Raw genomic sequence first — 24,706 nt, 5'->3', positions numbered from 1 at the left:
GACTCCCCTTTCCTGTGGTGTAGACAGGAAAACAGACCCACTGAAGCTCAGGAAACCATACAAGGCTACAGAAGGATGCTAGGTCCCCTCTGGGTCGCCAGACTTTCTGTTGGGGGCTCTGCAGAGAGAGTAAGTCGGGGAGAGCAAGGCAGCACCCCAAACCAGCACAGTCACTGATGCTTCAGATGAACAGGAGATGCCCAGAGACTGCAAGCCACTGGATCAGGTCACACAGCCAAGCACATGTGGGGAAACCCAACTTCTAAAGAGCCGTTTAGTGTACGGGGAGAAAAGAGGGGCGGACAGTAGTGACGTGGAGGAGGGGGGACTGAGTGGTGGGCAGGGGGCGGCCACCTCCTCCTTCATTGTCTTCCTCTGCTGTTTCTGAGCTCACCATCCCGACGCCCAACAGGACTCCCTCGGTGACAGCACTTGGCCCCCATGGCACCACTGCTTCTCCAGGGTCCAGAGCGTCTCCGGAAGATGCTCAGCGCTTGGAGAGAAAAAGGCTCAGGATCTCAGGACAGAGGGGCATGGGGGTCCTTGTGTGATGTCGGGGGCAGCGCACCATCAGCCAGGGGCGGGGACGCAGACTCCAGACACACGGAGCCCCATGTTGCTGCTGCCGACTCTCTCTCTCGGGGTCCTCCTGCAGCTCTGGCTCTGATTTGCACCCCCCTCCTCTGTTCCCTCAGGCTGTGAAGCTCTTTATTCTTTGCTGTTCCTGCTGGGTCCCTCCTCCTCTTCCCACCCTCCCCTGCAGACTGCTCCACTGCCAGGCCCCCTGGGCCAGGCCACTGGCTGCCAGCCAAGCCCCAGACAACCTTGACCGCCTCCTGCAGCAACCACCTTCCTCCCCTCTCCTCCTCCTCCCCTCCCGTCCCCTCTCCTCCTCCTCCCCTCCTCCCACGTCCTGTCCACCCTCCTCTCCTCTCTCCCTCCTCCTCCCCTCCTCCTCCCCCCGCTCTAGCTTTATTTCTCTCCCTCCGGCTTACCCAAGCCCTCCTTCCAGCTCCCCCTCCATGGCTGCAGGGCCTGCTGGGTGGCACTCTGGCCTCTCTGCTGTGGCTAATGTCAGGTGGCCCGTATCAGGGTGTCAGTGGCCCCCAACCCAGGGTCATGCAGAGAGAGACCTCACTTTGCTGTTGGGTCCCTACAGGTCCCTGGGTCCAACGACCCTCAAGTCTGACTACCCTGCAACCCAGGAGGACAAAGGAGGGACGAGGCCCAGTAGGTGACTTCCTGGGTTCATTCCCAGCAACAGAAAGGCAACCCCCCCCCCCCAGAAAGCCCTAAACCCTCCAAATCAACTAACCCAACCCCTACCCTGCAGCCATGTTCTTTTCCTGGCCGACTTCAGCATTTGTCAGCACCTACGATATGGCAGGCCCTGACTCCCGGCACCCCTCCCTCAGGGAACCACAAAGTGAAGGTGAGGGCAGGAAGGTAAGAAAGCACTAGCAGAGTTCACAATGACAGGGGGAGGTAGCAGGAATGACTGGCCCAGGACCGCAGGTGACCAGGATGTAACCGCCTGTGGAGCACCTGTGAGGGGCAGCAGAGACCTGGCAACTTAGGCCTGACCACGCCCCCAGCCCCTCACTGGGGGATTCTAGGCGGGGCCCCACCCTGACCACGCCCCCAGCCCCTCACTGGGGGATTCTAGGCGGGGCTCCACCCTGACCACGCCCCCAGCCCCTCACTAGGGGATTCTAGGCGGGGCTCCACCCTGACCACGCCCCCAGCCCCTCACTGGGGGATTCTAGGCGGGGCCCACCCTGACCACGTCCCCAGCCCCTCACTGGGGGATTCTAGGCGGGGCCCCACCCTGACCACGCCCCCAGCCCCTCACTGGGGGATTCTAGGCGGGGCCCCACCCTGACCACGCCCCCAGCCCCTCACTGGGGGATTCTAGGCGGGGCCCACCCTGACCACGCCCCCAGCCCCTCACTGGGGGATTCTAGGCGGGGCCCACCCTGACCACGCCCCCAGCCCCTCACTGGGGGATTCTAGGTGGGGCCCCACCCTGACCACGCCCCCAGCCCCTCACTGGGGGATTCTAGGCGGGGCTCCACCCTGACCACGCCCCCAGACCCTCACTGGGGGATTCTAGGCGGGGCCCCACCCTGACCACGCCCCCAGCCCCTCACTGGGGATTCTAGGCGGGGCTCCACCCTGACCACACCCCCAGCCAGCCCCTCTATGTCCTTCTGTACCAGGTACAAGGGCCCTGATGTCCCTGCATGGTTAATTACCAGAGTCCTGTCTCACATAGCTGAGCAGCTTGGGAATTTTTCTGAAGGCAATGGGGAGCTATGGAAGGTCTTGAGCTAAGGGGAGAAGTTTAGGTGGGATTCACATTTAAGTGGGTGATCACAGATATTGGGGAAATGAAGTCACCGCCTCTCTGGGGTGTGAGGTGTGGGTGGCAGCAAATGGCCCTTTACTGTGGAGAGTGTAGAATGGTCACATTGGTTAAGCATTTTTTTTTGTTTTGTTTGTTTGTTTTGGCTTTTCGAGACAGGGTTTCTCTGTGTAGCCCAGGCTGTCCTCGAACACACAGAGATCAGCTTGCCTGTCTCCCGAGTGCTGGGATTAAAGGCGTGCGCACCATGCCCTGCAGTTAGGCATTTTCTAATCCCACTGTAAGTCTTTTTTAGAATCTCCAGGTTAGGGAGGGGGTCTGGAGCGGGGTCCACTTGGCGCAGGGTTCAGGGTTCAGGGTTCAGAAGCCCCGTTTGTCTATCTAGCGGCTCAGTTACTGCCTAGGCAAGATGTGGCTTCCTCCATCCTCAGCCAACCTCGGTGCCTCCCAGCATTCCCAGAGGCAGCCCCACCCTCCCTCTACTTCCAGGTCGCAGCAGCAAGAAGCAAGGGGGCCCACAAGCAGAGGTCAGAGCCCCCCCCCCCCCAATTTTAATCTGACCAGCGTTTAGTTAGGGAGATTTCTAAGAGCCAACTCCTATGCTCTCTGCAGAACCCCAGCATAAAACACTCATATTTAGGAAGCCTTGGGAATGTTCTAAGCAGCTCTGTGAGTCCAGGCTCAGTTTTGCCGGGGCTTCTGCCCTCCTCAGAGCCCTGTGATTAGCACAGCCCAGGTTACGGCAGGGGGCATCTCTCGGGCAAAACCAGGTCCTAAGTTTGGGGGAGGGGTGGCGCCCCCACGTTCTTAGGGAGAAAATGATTGTGTGTGTGCGCGCGCGCGCGTGTGCGGGATTTTCTTTTCTTTTTTTTTTTTTTTCCCTGCCAAGCCTGGCGGGGAACAGGGGCTCGGAGGTCACCCGCGAGCCCTGGGCCAGCAGGAGGGGGCCGGCCTGGCTGGTGGCCCAGCGGCTCAGCTGGGGGCGCGGGGAGGGGGAGGTTGGCGCTGTCGGGAGCCAAAGGCTTTGGCCTCCCTGAGGGAGCCGCTTTCCCCGGCCCGGGTCGGATCAATGGGCTGTAATTATACCGCGCCGGGCCGGGAGCCGGCGGGGAGGGAGCGGGAGCTGGCAGGAGGGAGCGGCGGGCGGGGGCGCGGGCTGCGCGGGCCCACGTTACTTTGATTGACAGCCCGAGCGCGATGCGGCGCGCGGGCGCTGCTGGGAGACGTAGTTTTCCCCCCGTCCAGAACCCTTGCTCGCCCCTCTCCGTGCAATCGCCACCCTGGTGAACTGAGGCACGCCCCGGGCGCACGTCCAGCCTCCCAGCTCCCTGTAAGCCCACTCCACCACCACCCGTGATTTAATGGGTTAAACGAAATAAACCTGGGGCGCGAGCTGGGATTAAAAAAATAATAATAATAAAATCAAATGTCCTCCATTCCCTGGGCGTCCAAGGTGCCTTCGAAACTCTTTGCCTCAGTTTACCTATGTCTAAGACAGGCCGAAGGACGCTTTGTCTGCCGAGCCTGGCAAGGTAGCCACTGAGGCAAGGGGCTTATTTATATATATATTTCTAGTATAAAATGTTTTGAGACAGTAACCCATGTTGGTGTCCACCTCGCAACCATCCTCCTGCCTCAGCTTCTCAAGTGCTGGGATAGCAGGAATCCGCCACCCCGGCCGGCTTAAACGGCCTTTTATTTTTTTTTTAAGGGGGCTTTTATTTTTAAAGGGGGACCCACGATGCTTAGGGACCACCACGCGGGTCCCCTGCCTCACCGGGAGCTTCCCTATTGGCCCAGCGGAGCCCACCGCCTCCTGTTATTGGCTGCCGGGCACATGGCGCTCATTGGCCAGCACCCCGGGTGACGTCAGAGACCCATGTGGGCGCTGCGGGCGCCGATTGGCTGGTGCGCCGGGCCAACCGCGGCGGAGATAGGCCGGTCCCCGGCAGCGGGGCGGCCAGTCTGATTTAAGGTGGACCGGGCAGTCCGGGTCCCGGCGCCCAGGCACGGCTTTTCCCTCTCTTCTCCGCTTCTGGAGGACTGCCAAGGCAGGGGCGCACTGCGAGCCGCTGGGCCCCCCTCTGCAAAGGGGGGACCCGGGCCCAGGCTGACTCCGCGCTGCTCCCCACTTCCCGGTGTGCTGGGATTCAGTCCCGTGGGAAGCCCCGGATCGCCACCCCTGCTTCCACGGAGGCGCGGGGTCTGTGGCTTCCCCGGACGCACAGCTGCGGGGCAGTGGTCCCCTCCTCCAGGAAGTCCCCGCGGGCCCCCGGGGGGCCTCGCTCTGGCCTTGGGTTCCTTCCCGGCTGTGGGAAGCTGCGGACGGTGGCCTTGGGCTCATCTTTGGCCGACAGTGTAGGGGGAGGGGAGGGGAGTCCAGGAAGTGCAAGCCCACGAGAAAGTCCCAGAGCCAGAACTCAAGTCAGGTCACGTGGGACAGGGGTCCTGGAGTAGGGAAGGTGCCCGGTGTGGCCTGCGCACGCGCTGCTAGGAAGGGACTGTGTCCCGTGGAAACGGGGAGCCGCAGATTGGAGCAGGTTAGAGCAGCGAGGGCGCTGGACGGAAGGGTGCTGCGTGGGGGCGGGGGCCGGGCTGCCAGGACTCCCGTGTAAGCGTGGCGACACGCACCTGCGACCCTGACTCCCCAGAGGAGGCTGAGGCCAGCCTGGGGTACCAATAGCAGCAAACAGGCTTGACTTGGGGAGACAGCGCGGTTTGGCCAAGGCGACGGCGCAGGCAGAGGAGATACAGGGGTCCCGGGCCACCTGGCGCCTGGGCACGGGGTGGGGCACACTGTTTTCTCAGACTCCCCAGGAGCCAGGAGTGTGCCCAGATTTCTGGTGTGTGTTCCTCGGGTCTCGCCCCACTGCCCGCTTTAGCTTTGAGCCAGGCCCCTGGGGGTTGGGGGGTGTGGCTCCTCCTGACAGCCTACGGAGGGACTCAGCACGGGGACAGAACGACCTGCCAGGAAAAATGATCAGTAAGAAGCAAACCGATCTGGCAGAACCGGGACCGGGGAGTAAGATGACATGTGCCAGAGCAGCAGGTGGTAGGTTCTCAACCTGTGGGTTTCGGCCCCTTTGCGGTCGCTTAAGACCGCCGGAAAACACAGATATCCACATGAGGACTCATAACAGTGGCGAGATTACAGTTATGAAGTAGCAACGAAATGGGTTCATGGTTGGGGGTCACCACAGCATGACGAACTGTATTGAAGGTTTGCAGCATCAGGAACATTGAGAACCACTGAGGTAGGAGATGCTTCAGGGGGCCCCAGGAGAGGTTCGCAGGGGAAATCTGAGTGGTGGGAACCGGGAAGAATGTTCCACTGCAGAAGGAACTGTGCACTGTACAGAATCTGCAAAGGCCTGGGGAATGAAGTAGCCTGGGATGCTGGAGGGCATAGTGGTTCAGATATTGAGGGTGCTCCACCCTGACCACGCCCCCAGCCCTTCACTGGGGATTCTGGGCGGGGCTCCACCCTGACCACGCCCCCAGACCCTCACTGGGGATTCTAGGCGGGGCTCCACCCCGACCACGCCCCCAGCCCCTCACTGGGGATTCTGGGCGGGGCTCCACCCTGACCACGCCCCCAGCTCCTCACTGGGGGATTCTAGGCAGGTCTCCACCCCTGACCACGCCCCCAGCCCATCACTGGGGGATTCTGGGCGGGGCTGCACCCTGACCACGCCCCCAGCCCCTCACTGGGGATTCTAGGCGGGGCTCCGCCCTGACCACGCCCCCAGCCCCTCACTGGGGATTCTAGGCGGGGCTCCGCCCTGGCCACGCCCCCAGCCCCTCACTGGGGATTCTAGGCGGGGCTCCGCCCTGACCACGCCCCCAGCCCCTCACTGGGATTTTCTAGGCAGGGGCTCCAGGGAGTTACCTAACACTCACTCTCAGAATGCTAACTCCCTGGGTTTTCCTTCCTGTCACTTCCCCCCCTTCCCCTGGCCCTGAGGACTTTTTAAGGTTACAGTGTCAGCCTCACTGAGCTCTCTCACACTTGTGGCACCAATGGCTCCTGTTTGCTCGTCTCTGTCATCGCTTGTCTAAAGTCTTGCTTTGCACACGCAGCTCGTGACCAGCCAGCTGTGATCTTGGCTGGTTATGGCTCATCTCCCAGAGTCTGATCAGAGAGGGCGGCGATCCGTCCTTTCATCCTGGAAGTCCTGGGTCTCAGCTAATATCCTCCCCCTGGAGAGCACTGCCCATGAGTCTCTCATAAAGGCCCTTGTTCCCTGTAGTTGGCTTAGCTGCCCACAGAGGTCCAAACATTAATATGAATGGGGGGTGGTCTTCCTCCATGACCGTGTTGCCCACTTTCCCAGTGCATAGCAGTCCACAGTAGCACCAGGCCTATGTTTTTGGATTGACTTAATGATGGACCAGAGCTGAAGAAGTTCCTTCTCTGTGAAACGGGGTAAGAGCGCTCTTGTTCTGCCAGAGTTGGAAACAAGGGATGGTCCCTGGGAGGGGTTCCCTGGTGACGGGTGGCTTCTCAGCTCTGGGAAACACACTTAAGCTTGGTGTCAGAGCTGAGCCTGATGGCACAGGCCTGTCGTCCCAGTTACTACAGGGACTGAGACAATGAGGATTCCAAACCCAAGTTCTGCAGGGGCCACTGAGCAAGACCCGTCTCCAAAAGTAACAGGAGGCTGGGGGCGTGGTTTGGAGCCTAGAATTCCCTACTGAGGGGCTGGGGACATGGGCAGAGTGGAGCGCCCCCCCCCCAGATGTTCTAGTGCCTAGGTTCGATCCCCAGAGCTGAGGTCCTGTGTACTAATTTGAGGTGTCTGGCCCCCTTAGGAGCCCCATCTGATAGACCCAGTGGGTCTGGTGGCGGCACCAGCATGCAAGTCAAGGGCTCTGTCCTGGTCCTTCACCTCTGATGCTCAGAGAGGCCACTCGTGAGGTCCCCACAGCGGGGCAGCATTGGCCGGCGAGCACAGCCGGGGTCTGCCCTCCCTCGGATCGGTGTGTGTCTCTGCTTCGCCTTTGAGGGTGTTCGTCCTTCATGGGGCACTGTGTCGCTGGCTCAGAGAAACCACTTGCAGCCCCCAGGGCTCCCGGAGTGCACAAGGAGATGGTTTTTGCCTAACTTGGTTTTTTTTTTTTTCCTCTTTCATTTTTTTTTTTTTTTTGCGTGGGGGTGGGGCGGGAACACTAGGCGCTAACTCAAGCCTCAGTTTCCCCAGCGGGTCTGGGAGCCAAGGAAGCAGACCGGTGCCACCTTAAGGCGGGTCCCGCCCGCGGCTCCCAGCCGAGCCCCGCGGAGGGAGGCGGCTCCACAGCCACCGCGGCCACCGGCCACCAGCGCCGACCCCGGGCGGCGGCCACGGACCTGCGGCGGGCGCGGGTTGCAGCTGCCCCCGGGCTGGACGACCCGGGCGAGCTGGCGGGAGGCGGGGCGCAGCGCGGGGTCCGGGTCCCCTGCCCCCGGCAGGCTCTCCCTGGCTGCTCTTTCTTTGCGTGAAAATCCCTCCCCCAGCTCCCGCTTCTCTCTCAGCTTCTCCAGCCTCAGTCTCGCCGCACCCCAGCTCTAGCTTAGCACCCCAAATTCTACCCCCTGCTCTGCCCAGCACCCCACATTCTACGCTCAGCCTCAGGTTTGCACCCTAAATTTCTCCCCCCCAGCTCCACCTCTGCACCCTAGCCACATCCCCAAGCCTCCACGAAGCTGGGGGGCCCTTTCTCCCACCTCTCCATCAGCAGGATGTACCCCCAGGGAAGGCACCCGGTAAGTACGGAGATCCCCTTCTCTGGCTGCAGGATGGGAGGACGAGGGAGGGGACCCCTGCCTGCTGGTGCCCGAGAACTCACCCCCCCCACACCGTGTCCTTCCCCTCTGTCCCCCTCAGACCCCGCTGCAGTCCGGCCAGCCTTTCAAGTTCTCAGTCCTGGAAATCTGTGACCGGATCAAAGAGGAATTCCAGTTTCTCCAAGCCCAATACCACAGGTGAGGGGGGCCCCCAGCTCTGGGAACTGGGAGGCCCCCCAGGGAGCGGGACCTTGTGGAGGGGGCGTGGTCTCCAGGGCAAGGGGCAGGGCTCACTGGGCCGATTGGAGGGCTTCATGGTGGAGGTGGCTCTCCCTAGGTGAGGTGAGTGGGTTCTGGGAAAGCCTTCCCTGAGGAAGGGTTTGATCCCACCCAGGAGGGTAGGCCTGGGGTCACTAGAGCATGGGACAGTTTCTAAAGAAGTGGGGGGCAGGCACCCCCACCTGTCACTGTGGAAACTGACCCACGAGGGGTGTGGCGAGGTGACCCCCTTTCTTGTCCAATCTTCCTGTCCAGCCTCAAGCTGGAGTGTGAGAAGCTGGCCAGCGAGAAGACAGAGATGCAGCGGCATTACGTGATGGTAGGGGTCCCCGCCCTGGCTGCTCCTCCTCCTGCTCTCCCTAAAGAGGGAAGCCTGGGGTACCAGGTGCTATTTCTATGGGTGTCCCCCGACCCCCGGTCTTGGGGACTGCCTGCTTATCCGTCTCTCTGAGCCCAACTCTGGCCCACCTTCTGGGTTCCCCTTCTGGGTCCCCGTGGGACTCAGGGCTTTCATGTCCTGCCCTGATACTCCCCGCTCCCGAGGCTGGAGCAACACTCCGTGTCCCCAGGGTGGGGCTGGCTGTCCACACTGGCCAATGCTGTCTCCTTTGCAGTACTACGAGATGTCCTACGGCCTCAACATTGAAATGCATAAACAGGTGACCCTCGGGGACGGGGGTCTGTGGGAAGGTGCGACGCACATCCTCGGGGGCAGAGGTCATCCTCAAACATCTCCGGAGGCCTCAGAGGGCCGTCCCAAGGCCAGGGGAAGAGATTTTAGTCTTGTAACAAAAAGTATTCTCAGCATCTAGGGACAGTGGCCTGAGCAGGAACAGCAGAGGGAGTGGAGTGTCCCCATGGAGGAGGGCCTGGGCTGTAGGCCAAGGAGGTCTTGGAGGCAACTTCCATTCCAGCAGGGACTCCATTGCAGAGCCAAATCTCTGCAGTTGTGTGATAGACCCCCGGGAGCCTGTGATGGACCTGGGAATCTGTGGTGGATCCCGGAAGCTTGTGAGCCTGTGATGGACCCTGGGGAGCCTGTGGTGGACCCCAGGAGCTGGTGGTGGACCCCGGGAGCCTGTGGTGGACCCCAGGAGCTGGTGGTGGACCCCAGGAGCTGGTGGTGGACCCCGGGAGCTGGTGGTGGACCCCAGGAGCTGGTGGTGGACCCCAGGAGCTGGTGGTAGACCCTGGGAGCCTGTGGTGGACCCCGGGAGCTGGTGGTGGACCCCAGGAGCTGGTGGTGGACCCCGGGAGCTGAGCTGGTGGTGGACCCCAGGAGCTGGTGGTGGACCCCGGGAGCTGGTGTTATTCTGTGTGTGCTTCTGATGAGAGTAGCCTGGAGGCCAGGGATGACTATTCTCTCTGTGCTTGGCCTGCTACTGTGACTCAGCCTGGCTCTGCCTTTTGGAGATAGACCACAGGGTTTTGTGTCATTGTCTGGGTGTTCTGAGATGGCTCTCAGGGTTCTGAGTTCTGAGCTAGCTATGAAGATTCTGAGCTAGCTCTAGAGGTTCTGAGCTAGCTCTGGAGGTTCTGAGCTAGCCCTGGAGGTTCTGAGCTAGGCCTGAAGGTTCTGAGATAGCCCTGGAAGTTCTTTTTTTTTTTTTTTTTTTTTTTTTTTTGGTTTTTCGAGACAGGGTTTCTCTGTGTAGCTTTGCGCCTCTCCTGGAACTCACTTGGTAGCCCAGGCTGGCCTCCAACTCACAGAGATCCGCCTGGCTCTGCCTCCCAAGTGCTGGGATTAAAGGCGTGCGCCACCACCGCCCGGCATCCCTGGAAGTTCTGAGCTAGCTCTGGAGGTTCTGAGATATAGCCCTGAAAGTTCTGAGATAGCCCTGGAGGTTCTGCGATAGCTCTGGAGGGTCTGAGATAGCTCTGTAGGTTCTGAGCTAGCCCTGGAGGTTCTGAGATAGGCCTGAAGGTTCTGAGGGCTCAGGGTTCTGAGATAGCGCTCCAGGTTGTAAGGTTAACCCTGTGAGCTTCTGAGGCTTGAGTGAGTGGCACTGGTGTTCTGAGATGTACTCTCCATTGTGAAGATTGGCCCCAGAGGTCCATAGCCAACCCTGGGTCCCCAGAGTGGCCAGTGACTTTGGGGGTCCTGAGGGTTCAGAGACCTGTAGATGAATGGATTCTGCTCCTGAGGACCTAAGATTCCATGGCAGAGCCCCACACTGGGCTCACTGTGTAGATGCAGAGTGGACTAGGGGTGGGATGCACTGGGGGGGTCGGCCTGCTGGGTTTCTGTGGGTCTTGGTGCTGATGTGGGCAGCAGGAGGGCTGGTCCCTGGTCCATGCAGTAAGCTCCCTTCCCTGGTGAAGGACACAGGCAGGTCTGGTGGGGGACAAGAGGCAACCACAGAACACCCCCCCCCAAAGACTTGAGGAGAGCTGGGGCACTGCAGCTGGGCACACACACCCTTCACACAGCTTCTCTGGGGCGTCGTTAGGACACCTGGGCTCAGACAGTGACCACAATGCCTCCGAGATCTGTCCGTCTAAGTTCCACAGTTCTGAGGGCTCCATGGGGGTGGGGGTGGCGTGTCTCTGACTTGCAAGACCACAGCCTCCATTTCCCCATTGCATCAGGAGGCCATGACTCCCCGGTCAGTCAGCTTCGCACATGCTCAGGGCACTGGGGGTCCGGGTGGTGGAGGTGGCTGTTCCCTCCAATCTCATCCATCTTGTCGCTAGGCTGAAATTGTGAAGCGGCTCAGTGCGATCTGTGCCCAGATGGTCCCGTTCCTCACACAGGAGGTGAGTGCGGCTGGGCAGAGGATGGGGAAGGGACAGGGTGGGTGTCCTTGTTCCTGTGGAAATGGAGGCCACGCTGACGCGGCTGAGGACACTGGCTGACGGCGCAGACTAGGGACTTTCTGCTCATGTGTCTGCATGCGCGTGCATGAGGAGGCCGGAGGTCAGCTTCCGTGTCCTTCCCCAGGTACCATCCACCTCCATTTGCTTTTATTACAATTTTATGTATTTATTTAACTTTATGTCTGGGTGTTTTGCATGCGTTCATGTCTGCGTACCATGTCCATGCAGTACCTGCAGAGGCCAGAAGGGGGCATCTGGTCCCCTGGAGCTGGAGTCACAGGCGGTTGTGAGCTGCCTTGGCGGGGCTGGGAACCGAACCCGGGTCCTCTGTAGGAGCAGCCCGTTCGTTAACCACTGGGCAAACCCACTGTTTATTTTTTGGGAGGGGTGCATGGGCCACAGCACACAAGTGGAGGTCAGAGGCCAACTTTCGGGAGTGGGTCATCTCCTCATACCACGTGGTTTCCAAGGATTAAAGGAAGGTGGTTGGGCTTGGCTACAATCATCTTCACCTGCTGAGCCATCTTGCCCCGCCCCTACCCCCTTTTAATAGACAGGGACTCTGTCTGGCCTGGAAATTTGCCAAGTTGGGGATGCCGGATCAGTGAGTCCCAGGATCTTGCTGTCTCCTCACTCGTGCTGGAATTACAGGCACACCCCACCATGCCTGACTTTCCACAGGGGCTCTTGGGGAATCGAACTCAGGTCCTCATGGCTGCACACAAGCACTTTACTGACTCAGTCACTTCTCTAACCCTGGCTCTCTGCTCTGGATGGTTAGCTAGGTACACCTGTACCCCACGGCTCACAGGCCTGCGCTGTGTGACCTCAGGCAGGACACATGCCTCTCTGTGCTTACCTCCTGCTTAGGGTATCCTGAGGGTTAGGTGGGCAATTACGGGCCTATTCCTTGCAGAATGGTGCTCGGTGGGATGGGCCACACACAGGCCACGCTGCAGGTTCCCACTCCCAAGTTAGCGGATCCGGGGCGGGATGTGGAGAGAACGGGGAACACTGCTTCAGACCGCTGAGTTGGGAAGTTCTGGGATAGGGGGTGGAGATGGGGGAGGCCGCCCAGCTGTGTGAGTGAGCTACATGCTGCTGAGCTGTGCGCTTGCAATGGTTCAGAAAAGTAAGGTTTGTTAGGTGTTTTTAGTACAGTGATTTTGAAAACACAGAGTCAGCGCGGACAGAGGGGACCTGGGTAAACATCAGAAAGCTCTGTGGCCGCTGTGAGCAATTCCTCAGTCCTGCTGACTGCAGGACCTTGGCGCTGGCCATTGGAGATGTTCCTCCAGAGACGTGAGAACAGGTGCTACCTCAGGGTGGGCACCCTACGCAGCCAGCGTCCTCAGCTTTCCTCCATGGGACCTACTGCCCCTCCCCCGAGGGTGGGCAAAGATCTCCTCACTGTGGGGCCAGTGTCCCATGCCGGGTCGCCAGCCATGTGTGCGCAAATGTATTGAATTCATCCGTATTCAGTGTTGCAGTGCTGGGGATGAACATGCTGGGTGGGTACGCTCCTGAACTGCATGCCCAGTCCTAGGCTGCCCGTTCTGGGGTGGGTGCTTGGTATGTGGATGCTTGGTATATGGGAACTTGGTATGTGGGTACTTAGTACATGGGTATTTGGTACATGGATGCTTGGTATTCGGGTACTTGGTATGTGGCTGCTTAGCACGTGGGCGCTTGGTATACTGGTGTTTTGTGCGTGGGTGCTTGTTTATGCAGCTACCTGTGGGGGTGTGCCCGGCACCCTGAGGAGGATGGGAGGATGCCAGCAGCCCTCAGGGTCTGGAACCGGCCGGAACCAGCCCCAGCCAGACTCTGACCGTCAGTCAAGGTGTATTCCTGTATTTGTTTCTTTTGTAAAGGAAGCTGGGTGACTCCTGTCATTCCAGCGCTTGGGAGGCCGAGGCAGGAGGATTGCTGGGAGTCTGAGACCTAACTAGGCTGATCATGAGACAGAAAACAACCAGAGAGGGGCCGGGAAGGTGGCTCAGTGGATAAAGCTCTTGCCACACAAGCATGAGGACCTGAGTTCAAATCCCCAGCACCTGGGAGGAGCCAGAGCACAGGGGACAGGGGGACCGTGGGCTGTGAGACCTGGACTCAAAGCTAGGTGGGGGACAGCCAATACCCGCCTCTGAGACAGAGCTAGGGACAGAGAGAGACAGACAGACAGACTGGGCCTCCCCTCAGCGCCCCCTTCGCCCGCAGCATCAGCAGCAGGTTCTCCAGGCCGTGGACCGAGCCAAGCAGGTGACCGTGGGGGAACTGAACAGCCTCCTCGGGGTGAGTCACCCCAGCCCACCGCCTCGGGGACGCCCCATTCGCCCTCTGCGCGCCCCTGTCTGCGCCCCCTGCCCCCCCCTGGCCATCCTCTCCCCCTTCAGCAGCAGAATCAGCTGCAGCCGCTGTCTCACGCCCCCCCTGCACCTCTCACCCCGCGCCCAGCCGGCCTGGTGGGCGCCGGGGCCTCGGGGCTGCTGGCCCTGTCCGGGGCACTGGCTGCGCAGGCCCAGCTGGCGGCGGCAGCCAAGGAAGACCGCGTGGGTGTGGACGCGGAGGGGTCCAGAGGTGAGTGGGTGGCCCCGGGTGACGCTGGCAGGGACCATGACCGGGAGGGGAAGGGATAGTAAGGGTTGCAGCCGTGGGGTTCAAGTTTCCTGCTGTGTGCCCTTGGGACACCACTAACCCTCTCTGGGCATCTCCCTGGGAGGGTTCTGAGCTGGGAAGGAACTGTTCTGTACACCATGGTGTCTAACCCCGAATTCTGTTTTCTCGGTTTCCTGCCATCTTCTGCCAGTGGACAGAGCGGCGAGCAGGGTGAGTTCACATGGCTGTGGGGGGCGGGTGCACGGGACCACACTCGAGCCACCCCACCTGGTGTACGGGGTGCTGGGGCTGGAACCCAGGGCCTGGTGAAGACAGGCTCTCACTCTGCAGCCTCAGCCGGCCTCTAGTTCTGGGATTGTGTACCACCAAGCCAGCTGTGATTTGATTAATTTGAGGCACGGCCTTGCTTTGTAGCCCACGCTGCACTGAGCCCTCTGCCTCAGTTCCTCAAGTTCTGCGATAATCGGTGTGCCTCAGTAAGACCGGCCAGGGTCATCACGCAGGCACACTCCTTGCTTGGCTCAGGCTTTGTTTGAGGGTTCGCATTCCCCAATCTCAAGTGGTTGGCTATGGGTGTTTGATGGATTACAAGTCCCACTGTAATGCATTTTCATGGGACTTAGTTTCCCCATCTGTACAGAGCCAGAGAATTCAGCACTGGGGCTGAGGTAGGGTAGATTTCCCCGCCTAGCCTAGAATCCTCAGTGAGGATCTAGGGGCGTGGTCAGGGTGGAGCCCCGCCTAGAAACCGCCAGTGAGGGGCTGGGGCGTGGTCAGGGATGGAGCCCCAACTAGAATCCCCCAGTGAGGATCTAGGGGCGTGGTCAGGGTGGAGCCCCGCCTAGAATCCGCCAGTGAGGGGCTGGGGGCGTGGTCAGGGTGGAGCCCCGCCCAGAATCCGCCAGTGAGGGCACTCAGGGTTTGCTGGACAAGAATGTAGTCTGAGAACCCACCTTACACCCTTTACCCCTTCCTGTCTCCCTGCAGAGTGCTTCCCCCTCCCCTCCGGAGAGTCTGGTGGAAGAGGAGCACCCTAGCGGCCGAGGTGGCAATGGGAAGCAGCAGAGAGCAGAAGACAAGGATCTCTCAGGACCTTATGTGAGTTCGGGAGAGAGACACAGAAACTGGGGTAGACAGAGATGGACCTGGATTCGCCCCTGAGCAGATCCTTGGGAACTGTCCATGATGCTCACTCTATAGCCTTCTGTAGCCTCCTTTGTTTGTGGAGCACCTGCCAATCAAAAGACACCTTGTCCTACCAGGCTTCACTGCTAAGTGTCTGTAGCCAAGGGGACATGCAGCTGTTTTGATATATTTCCACCGTGAGCTGCTGCGGGTGTTGCTCAGAGGTAGAGCACCTGCCTAGAATCTTCCAGTGAGGGGCTGGGGGCGTGGTCAGGGTGGAGCCCCGCCTAGAATCCCCGGGGAGGGGCTGGGGGCGTGGCTTAGGGAAGGAAGGCTTCTAGGAGACCCTAGGCGTCACCCTCAGCGGCACAAGGGGTGTGAGCTTGGGAGGGAAGCCAGAGACAGCAGTTCTGGAGACTTGGGTTCAGGTTGCACCCTTGGCTCCTCCCTCTGTATCCAAGTGTGATCTGCCCTGCTGTCCGGGTCAGGAAAGGCGTTTTCAGCATCTGGGAATGAAGGTGGAAGTTGGTGTTCCTCCAGAGGGCGGTGGGAGGCAGAGAAGGTCACAGAGCAGAGGTAGCGAGGTTGAAGGAAGGCTTCCTGGGTGAGCATGGTCAGGCTCCCTGAAGGCAGCATGGTGTGGAGGCAGGGGCATGACGGGCTGTGTGCCCCCTGTTGTCTCCCGCCCCCCCCCCCCCCCAGGAAAGTGATGAAGACAAAAGCGATTATAACCTGGTGGTGGATGAGGTGAGCCGCTGGGGTTGAGCAAGGGAGGGGGACGGAGGGGAGGGGGAGAATTCCTGTCTCTGGATGCCTGCCACAGCGCCGGTGGGAACACTGAGGCCCACAGCGGAAGTGGGCTACCCCTTTCCCTGGCTTCAGACTCCCAGGAGTGAGGCTGAGCGCCTCCCCTTACAGAGGCTACCCGGTCGGTCCCCCGGTGAGTGGGGAGCTACGTGGCGGCCGTGGGAGTCTTCTTCACCCACTCCCCGCTCAGTGTCACCTTCTTGAATTCAGGACCAACCCTCAGAGCCGCCCAGCCCTGCGACCACCCCCTGTGGGAAGGCACCCCTCTGCATTCCTGCCCGCAGGGACCTCGCGGACAGCCCGGCCTCCTTGGCCTCCAGTTTGGGTTCACCACTCCCCAGAAGCAAAGACCTAGCCCTGGTACGGAAGAGGGGTGGGGAGGCATGAAACTCGTTTTATTTATCCCGGGGTGGCCTGGAAACAGACAGAGTGCCATGAGCAGATCAGCCAGGCAAGGGGAGCCTAGATTTTCCCATTCGTTTGCGTTTGTGTGCTTTCTTTTTGGTGTGTTTGGTTTTGGTTTTGGTTTGTCTCTGAGACAACATTTCTTGGCTACCAACTCTTCATGTCGTCTAGGATGGCATTGGATTCCTGGTCCCCGGTCTGAGGCGGGACAGGTGGCTCACCACACCTGACTTTTTTTCTTCATTCTTTGGGCCCCTCGTTTTTTGTTTTTGTTTTTCTACAAGACTCTGCAGGGTCTCAAGGAAACATTTTAAAATCAACTTGGTGGCCAAGCTGGGTGAAGAAATAGGACCCAGCTGGGTCACTCACTTCCTGCAATGGCGGGCACACCCCCCACCCCAGTACTGGGTCCCGGCTGGTCTGAGTGCCCCTGGAATTCAGCAGAGGCCTCCCCTTCCCCCCCAGATGTCCCCGGAAGTCCGGGCTACCTCCCGGGGGTCTTGCCCAGACCCTCTGCCCTCTATTTTACCCGGGGCTAGAGATGGTCTGTGTCTAGGCCTTCCAGCCCCTGCAGGTTGCCATGGCAACTGCCAGCCATTGTGGGCTCCCGTGTGTTACCTAATCCCCTCCCCACTCAGGGAGACCTTAGGGGTGCAGGGCAGCTCTAGCCGGCTTGGAGAAGGCCCCAAGGGTGTCCCTCAGCCCACCAGGGTCAACTCTGTCACCAGGGCCACCAGAGGATCTGGAGTCCAAAGTCATCCTCTTCTGTAGGCGGTCAGCTCAGGGCTATCCTCGGCTACCCAAGCCCTGTCTCCAAAACACATCTCCAAAAAGAGGAGGCCTGGCTGGCGGTGGCCGTCATCAAGTCTCCCCTCGGGGCCCTAGGGACAGAGGTGGATGATGTGCCCCAAGTGGGGCTGAGGACCTCTGAGGCCAAAGGGCCCACTGCTCTGGCAGTCTGTCAATTTCTTTGGTTTTTGAGACATGGTCTTACTATGTACCCGAGGCTGGCCTCCAACTCACAGAGATCCCCCTGCCTCTGCTTTGGAGCGCTGGGATTAAAGTTGTGCACCACCACATATTGCCCAGCTTCTAAGTTAAAACTTTTTGTTTTGTTTTGTTTTTTGTTTTTTGAGACAAGGTTTCTCTGTGTAGCCCTGGCTGTTCTAGAACTCCCTTGGTAGACCAGGCTGGCCTCGAACACAGAGATCTGTCTGCCTCTGCCTTCTGGGTGCTGGGATTAAAGGTGTGTGCACCACCAACCAGTGAACATTTTTAGAAAAAACGTGTGCTTGTGTGCGCGCTTGTGTGTGTGTGTGTGTGTGTGTGTGTGTGTGTGTGTGTGTGCATACACAAGTGCCATAGTGCACACGTGGAGGTCAGAGGTCAACTCTGGGGAGTCATTTCTCTCCTTCTACCATGTGGGTTTTAGGGATTGAACACAGATTGTCGGGCCACAATCGCCTTTATCTGCTGAGCCATCTTGCCAGCCCAATTGCCTTTGTCACTGTGTCTGGGGAGCACATTGCTGTCCCCAAGAGTCCCCACCTTTCTGCATGCACCCTCGACCGTGAACCCAATTCACACCCACACTCCGGGGGTGTGCTCACCGAGTGCTGGTCCCCGCCCACTCCCCTCCTTGGCTTCAGAGTGGCCCCTGCAGTGACCTGTGACCCCTTGTTCTCCACAGAATGATCTCCCCACAGGCACTCCTGCCTCCAGGTCATGTGGTCCCTCTCCACCCCAGGACGCGTCCACCCCAGGGCCCAGCTCTGCTAGTCACCTCTGTCAGCTGGCAGCGCAGCCAGCGCCATCCACAGACAGCATGGGTGAGTCCCCGCCTGCCCAGCACACCTCTGTCCCAGTGCGACCCTCCAAAGTAGAAAGGATGAGAGAGTTGGCGGTGGTGGCGCACAACCTTTAATCTCAGCACTTGGGAGGCAGAAGCAGGAGGATCTCTGTGAGTTGGAGGCCAGCCTGGTCTACAGAGTGAGTTACAGGAAAGCCTGGCTGCACAATGAGAACCTGTCTGAAAAAAAAACAAAAACAAAACCAAAACCAAACAAAAACGACAACAAAAACCTCTGAAAACAAACAAAAAAACCCTCAAAAAACAAAGAAGAAAAAGTGAAGAAAAGACAGAGAGACTGACAAATCGGACCCCAGATCCCAAATGTACCACCTGGAACGGCTTATAAACCCAGCCAGGTGCTGCCTCGCTCTGGGCCTTAGTTTTCTTGTCTTGGCTACTGCTCAGGCTAGGAAACTGAAGCCCTGGGAGACAAACTGACCCCCCACTTAATGATTGCGACACAAGCCTGGGCCAGCACCAGCTGTGTGACCTCAGGCTAGACACCCAATCCTTCTGAGCCTTGGTTTCTCCTCCCACTGAGTCTGGGTTTTTGAAGGATGTGTGGGAGTTCATCAGCTGAAGGACAGGGGAAATGGGATTTGGGTGTCTGAATGTGTGTCCTGGCCCTTCTCACTCAGCCCTGAGGAGTCCCCTGACCCTGTCCAGCCCCTTCACCTCGTCCTTCAGCCTGGGCTCCCACAGCACCCTCAACGGGGACCTCTCCATGCCCGGCTCCTATGTCAGCCTTCACCTGTCCCCCCAGGTCAGCAGCTCTGTCGTGTACGGACGCTCACCCCTGGTGAGTCCTCGGGGTACAGACTACCAGGATGGTCAGCAGAGCCCGGGGATCTCTGGGGGCGGGGTGGGGGGCAGAGGGAGAAGCCTACTTCATCCAGAGAAACCAGAATTAGTAAAGAGAGGGGCTGAGACTGGGACTCAGTGGTAGAGTGCATGCCTGGCACCCACGAAGCCCAGGGCACCGTTTCCGGTGCCGCTTAACTGGTGCCACTTAACTGGGCATGTGGTGCATGGTGCATATGGTGCATGCCTGGCACCCCAGCACTGGGGAGCCAAAGGCAGGCAGATCAGGAGTTCAAAGCCAGCTCATGACACATAAATCTGTTTCAAAAATGAATGGGGGTGCGGGTGGTGGCGCACGCCTTTATTCCCAGCATTCGGGAGGCAGAGGCAGGTGAATCTCTGTGAGTTCAAGGCCAGCCTGGTCTACAGAGTGAGTTCCAGGACAGCCAGGGGTACACAGAGAAACCCTGTCTTGAAAAAATCAAAGCAAAGCAATGCAAAACAACAACAATGAAAAACAAAAAAAAAACAAAATCAAAAACAAAAAACAAAAACAAAAAAAAAAAAAAAAAAAAAGAAGGGGAAACAGGAGGCCTGGTCCAGCCTGTACACGGGAAGATGATCTGAGCCTCATCCAGGTTAGCACATGTAAAAAGGAATGCGGCTGGGTTAAAAAGCCTGGCCTGCGAGGTTATTTAAAAAGTCCAGTAGCAGCAAGCTTGCAAGTGTTTCTGCTTGCTTGGGGAGGGGCCAAGGGGCAGATGGGCGTGGGATGGGACCTAGGTGAGGGGGTGCCGGTGCCCCTGCCTTGGGTCACGTCTCTGGCCTCTGGCAGATGGCATTTGAGTCACACCCGCATCTCCGAGGCTCGTCCATCTCCTTGCCTGGCATCCCCGGGGCGAAGCCGTGAGTAGCACGTGGGCTGCGCTATCTCCAGGGTGTGTGGAGGGCATGGGCCCCTGACTTCCTGGGAACACACTGGCAGCTCGGGCACCTGTGCTGGGGTGGGGTTGGCCTCCCACCCGTGTCCGCGACCTCCTCAGGGCCTACTCCTTCCACGTGTCTGCGGACGGCCAGATGCAGCCCGTGCCCTTCCCATCGGATGCGTTGGTGGGCACCGGCATCCCCCGCCACGCGCGGCAGCTGCACACGCTGGCCCACGGCGAGGGTGGTGTGCGCCGTCACCATCAGTGGCTCCACACAGCACGTGTACACGGGCGGCAAAGGCTGCGTGAAGGTGTGGGACGTGGGCCAGCCCGGGAGCAAGACACCAGTGGCGCAGCTGGATTGTCTGGTGAGGGTGGGGGCCTGCAGGGCTGGGCGGGGTCAGTAGAGTCAGGGCGGGGCCTGTAGGACTGGGAGGGGCCTGTGGGGTTAGGCGGAGTTTGCCGGACTGGGCGGGGCCTGTGGGACCAGGGCGGGGCCTGTTGGACTGGGAGGGGCCTGTGGGGTTAGGCGGAGTTTGCCGGACTGGGCGGGGCCTGTGGGACCAGGGCGGGGTTTGTAGGACTGGGAGGGTCCTGTGGGGTTAGGCGGAGTTTGCAGGACTGAGCGGGGCCTGTGGGAACAGGGCGGGGTTTGTAGGACTGGGAGGGTCCTGTGGGGTTAGGCGGAGTTTGCAGGACTGAGCGGGGCCTGTGGGAACAGGGCGGGGCCTGTGAGGTTAGGCGGAGTTTGCAGGACTGGGCGGGGCCTGTGGGAACAGGGCGGGGCCTGTTGGACTGAGAGGGTCCTGTGGGGTTAGGCGGAGTTTGCAGGACTGGGCGGGGCCTGTGGGAACAGGGCGGGGCCTGTGGGGTTAGGCGGTGTTTGCAGGACTGGGCGGGCCTGTGGGACCAGGGCGGGGCCTGTTGGACTGGGAGGGGCCTGTGGGGTTAGGCGGAGTTTGCAGGACTGGGCGGGGCCTGTAGGATAGGGCGGGGCCTGTAGGACTGGGAGGGGCCTGTGGGGTTAGGCGGAGTTTGCAGGACTGGGCGGGGCCTGTAGGGCCAGGGCGGGGCCTACAGTAAAGGTAAGTCTGTGGAAACCTGCGGCGGCCCCAACCCTGCCCTGGCTTGCTTCTCTCTGCCTCAGAACCGCGACAACTACATCCGCTCCTGCAAGCTGCTGCCCGACGGGCAGAGTCTGATTGTGGGCGGCGAAGCCAGCACCCTGTCCATCTGGGACCTAGCAGCACCCACACCGCGCATCAAGGCGGAGCTGACCTCGTCCGCCCCGGCCTGCTATGCGCTGGCGGTCAGCCCCGACGCCAAGGTCTGCTTCTCCTGCTGCAGCGATGGCAACATCGTGGTCTGGGACCTGCAGAACCAGGCTATGGTCAGGTGTGTGCGGCGGCCAGGGGCGCGGTAGGGGACCCACAGGTGGATGTGGACATGGACGCCTGCCCTCCACCCACAGGCAGTTCCAGGGCCACACGGACGGGGCCAGCTGCATAGACATATCGGACTACGGGACCCGGCTGTGGACTGGGGGTCTGGACAACACTGTGCGCTGCTGGGACCTGCGTGAGGGCCGCCAGCTCCAGCAACATGACTTCAGCTCCCAGGTGCACCTGCAACCCCACCTCCCCCAGGGTGCCCCTCCCTGGCCCGGATAGGATAGGACGCGGGGTCAGTGGGGAGGGCTGGGTGGGTAAAGCGTTTGTCTAGCTAGCAGCATGAAGACTTGAGTTCAAATCCACATGAAAAGCCAGACGTGGGGCTGGAGAGATGGCTCAGCGATTAAGAGCACTGGCTGCTCTTCCAGAGGACTTGGGTTCGATTCCCAGCACCCACATGACAGCTCACAACTGTAACTCCAAGATCTGACACCTGTACACAGACATACATGCAGGCCAAACACCAGTGCACATAAAAAAAAAAAAAAAACAGGCATTATGGTACCTGCTTGTAACCCTGGCATGTGGAGACAGGGGGATCCCCGGGGCTGGCTGGAGGGCCAGAGGTTCAGTGAGAGACCCTGCCTCAAACACTAGCTGTGGTGGCACATGTTTTCACGTCTTTTTTTTTTTTTTGTTTTTGAGACAGGGTTTCTCTGTGTAGCTTTGCGCCTTTTCCTGGAACTCACTTGGTAGCCCAGGCTGGCCTGGAACTCACAGAGATCCGCCTGGCTCTGCCTCTCGAGTGCTGGGATTAAAGGCGTGCGCCACCACCGCCCGGCATGTTTTCACGTCTTTAATGCTGGCACTGGGAGGCAGAGGCAGGTAGATCTCTGTGAGTTCAGCCTGGTCTACGGAGTGAGTTCCAGCATGGCCAGAGCTGCATAGTGAGATATGCAAAATCCAAAATAGTACCAAGGCAAAGAGCGACTCACTGCAGTGTGGTCCGCACCCCACCCCACCCCCCCACCCCCGCACCCCCTGCACACACACTCAGAAGCAGGCCTTGGAGGCCGGGCTCAGCCCTGGACCCTGAGCAGCTTCCTCTGCTCAGAATCCCGCAGTTCCGTGTGCTAAGGAAGATGTGACTCCCGCCAGCAGCGATGTGGGGCACCCCTAGGTCTCAGTGCTACCTCCTCTCTTGCCCTAGATTTTCTCGCTGGGCCACTGCCCCAACCAGGACTGGCTGGCCGTCGGAATGGAGAGCAGTCACGTGGAGGTCCTGCACGTGCGCAAACCTGAGAAGTACCAGCTACGCCTGCATGAGAGCTGTGTGCTGTCACTCAAATTCGCTTCCTGTGGTACAGCCCGGGAGACCCCGTGGGGCAGTCAAGGGAGGGCGGGGCGCCCCCAAATGGTCAAGTTAGAAAGGCAACCATTTACCCAGGTCTGTTCACCCAGCCACTTATTGAGGTCAAAGCCAGTTTAGGTAAATGCCCAGACACACAGATGTCTCAAAATAAATAAAAGGATGGAGAGGTGGCTACCAGGTGAGGTGAACATGCCTTTGATCCCAGCACTCGGGAGGCAGAGGCAGGTGGATCTCTGAGAGTTCGAGGCCAGCCTGGTCTACAGAGTGAGATCCAGGACAGGCACCAAAAAAAAGCTACTGAAGTCATCCCATGTTGACCTCTGACCTCCACACACCAAAGATAAAAGTGTTTTTAAAACCATGTTTTCCTCATGCTAGCTGCCAATACAAAAAGACTCAGCCAATTGTTTTTGAGACAAGGTATTCCCTGGAAGTCTGGGTTGCCTTCAAGCTCACAGCAAGCCTCCTGCCTCAGCCTCCCCCATCTACGGCTTCTCTGACTAAAGTAGCCAGTGGTTTGGGGTTTGACTGGCAGTTCTTGGCTTTTTGACACTGCAGAGTAGCAGGCTGGGGTGGAGTTTCCAAGAGCCCAGGAGCAGAGCCCCCGCCCTGGGGGGTCCCCCGCCCTGGGGCGTCCCGGTCGTCACCACCACCATTCTGTCCCTCCCTAGGACGCTGGTTCGTGAGCACAGGCAAGGACAACTTACTCAACGTCTGGAGGACACCCTATGGGGCCAGCATCTTTCAGGTAACCACAGTCCCCAAGCTGGCGACCACCTCCGTAGTCTCGTGTCCTGGACATTTCCTGTTGTGGAGCCCCACCTTCGGGGTCCATGCTGCTGCTGGTGTCAGAGTGCCCCAGTTCATGGCCGAGTGATAGTCCTGGAAGTGAGCGGACCACGCTGAGGGCGCTGGGGGCGCTGGGGGCGCTGGGGGCGCTGGGGGCTTTTCATCCACTCCAGCGACAGTGGGTGACTCCTACCACAGCGCACACCCGCTTCCCTCTGGATGATTGCCATTTCATTATTTCATTAGATGAAGTGAAATTTGAAAAAGGGCCTCACAGTCCTGCCTTAGTCACCTGAGGGGGGGGATGGAGCCGGGGGGATGGAGCCAGGGTTTCACGGATGCTGGGTGAGCACTCTCCCCAGTCAGCCCCAAGCCTCGACAGCAGCTTCTACTAAGTCTCAAACTTTTGGATGCAACATAGCCATCTTCCAAATTTCCCATCCTCCCCAGCAACCTCCAATCCTGAGTACTACTGTTCTCTTTTGAGGTAGTGATGTGGAATCCCTTTATATCAACCCTTCGCGTGTCAGGATACCACCGACCCCTTGAATATGGTGGCAAAGATCTGTGATCCCAGCACTCGGGTGGGACAGAGGCATGGCTGGATTGAGGCCAGTCTGGTCTATAGAGTGAGACTTGGAAGGGGAAATCAGGTGGTTGTAAATGTGTGCTTTGGTGTCAAGCCTGAGGTCAAGCCACGAGGAGTCACGTCACGCTCGCCCCCAGCTAGAGTGCTGGCCATGCCCACATCCATCAGCCTTTACAGTCCCCCAAGCACCATGCTTCCGGCTTATGAACTTCGTGGTGACCATGTGGCTGCCCCTCACCTCTCCTTTCTCTGTCCCAGTCCAAAGAGTCTTCTTCCGTGTTGAGCTGCGACATCTCCAGGAATAATAAATACATCGTGACGGGCTCAGGGGACAAGAAGGCCACCGTGTATGAGGTGGTGTACTGAGCCCATCTGCGTGCATCTCCAGGTCACCTGCCCGAGGATGGGCACTCACTGTCCACTCTGCTCATACCCCGGTTCCCTCCCTCCTGGCTGGGTGGGGCTGGAGGCCCCGGGGAAATATAACTATTTATCAACTTGCTTCTTTTTGTGTGTGCGTCAAGTGATCGGAGGCCGGGGCCAGCTGGGTGTCAGTTCCTTTGGTCTTTACCCTGATTTCCAAACAAGGTCTTGAGCTCGCTGGCATGGTAGACCTATCATTGAGTCCCAGGGACCCTGCTGTCTCCACACCTACAACCGGGATCACAGATGTGCCACTTTTAACACATGGGATCTAGGGATCTGAACTCAGGTCCTCAGGCTTGCTGGCAAGCACTTTACCAACTGAGTGATCTCTCTAGCTCTGTTAAAAACAAAACAGCGCAGGGTCCGGCCTCTGTGTAGC

At 59.3% G+C, this 24,706-nt stretch overlaps 1 protein-coding gene across 1 annotated transcript; it reads left to right on the top strand.

Moving 5' to 3' along the window:
• The first annotated feature begins 7,527 nt into the window (after window positions 1–7,527).
• On the top strand, window positions 7,528–24,403 carry Tle2 (TLE family member 2, transcriptional corepressor). Its single transcript, XM_052747027.1, is given in 21 exon segments — window positions 7,528–8,108; window positions 8,230–8,327; window positions 8,664–8,727; window positions 9,023–9,067; window positions 11,103–11,165; window positions 13,446–13,520; window positions 13,622–13,805; window positions 14,035–14,054; window positions 14,832–14,942; window positions 15,672–15,716; window positions 15,987–16,136; window positions 17,872–18,010; window positions 18,672–18,832; window positions 19,670–19,740; window positions 19,878–20,001; window positions 20,003–20,128; window positions 20,908–21,155; window positions 21,232–21,379; window positions 22,362–22,512; window positions 23,195–23,271; window positions 24,160–24,403. Coding segments are annotated over 21 exon segments (2,232 nt in total). The 5' UTR covers window positions 7,528–8,084; the 3' UTR covers window positions 24,268–24,403.
• The last annotated feature ends 303 nt before the right edge of the window (window positions 24,404–24,706 follow it).

This window comes from Peromyscus californicus, unplaced genomic scaffold, assembly GCF_007827085.1.
Source record: "Peromyscus californicus insignis strain IS unplaced genomic scaffold, ASM782708v3 Scaffold_1__1_contigs__length_55948999, whole genome shotgun sequence".
In the NCBI taxonomy this organism is placed as follows: Eukaryota; Metazoa; Chordata; class Mammalia; order Rodentia; family Cricetidae; genus Peromyscus; species Peromyscus californicus.
The sequence above is the reverse complement of the archived record's forward strand: the minus strand, read 5'-3'. Positions and strand labels throughout refer to the sequence as shown.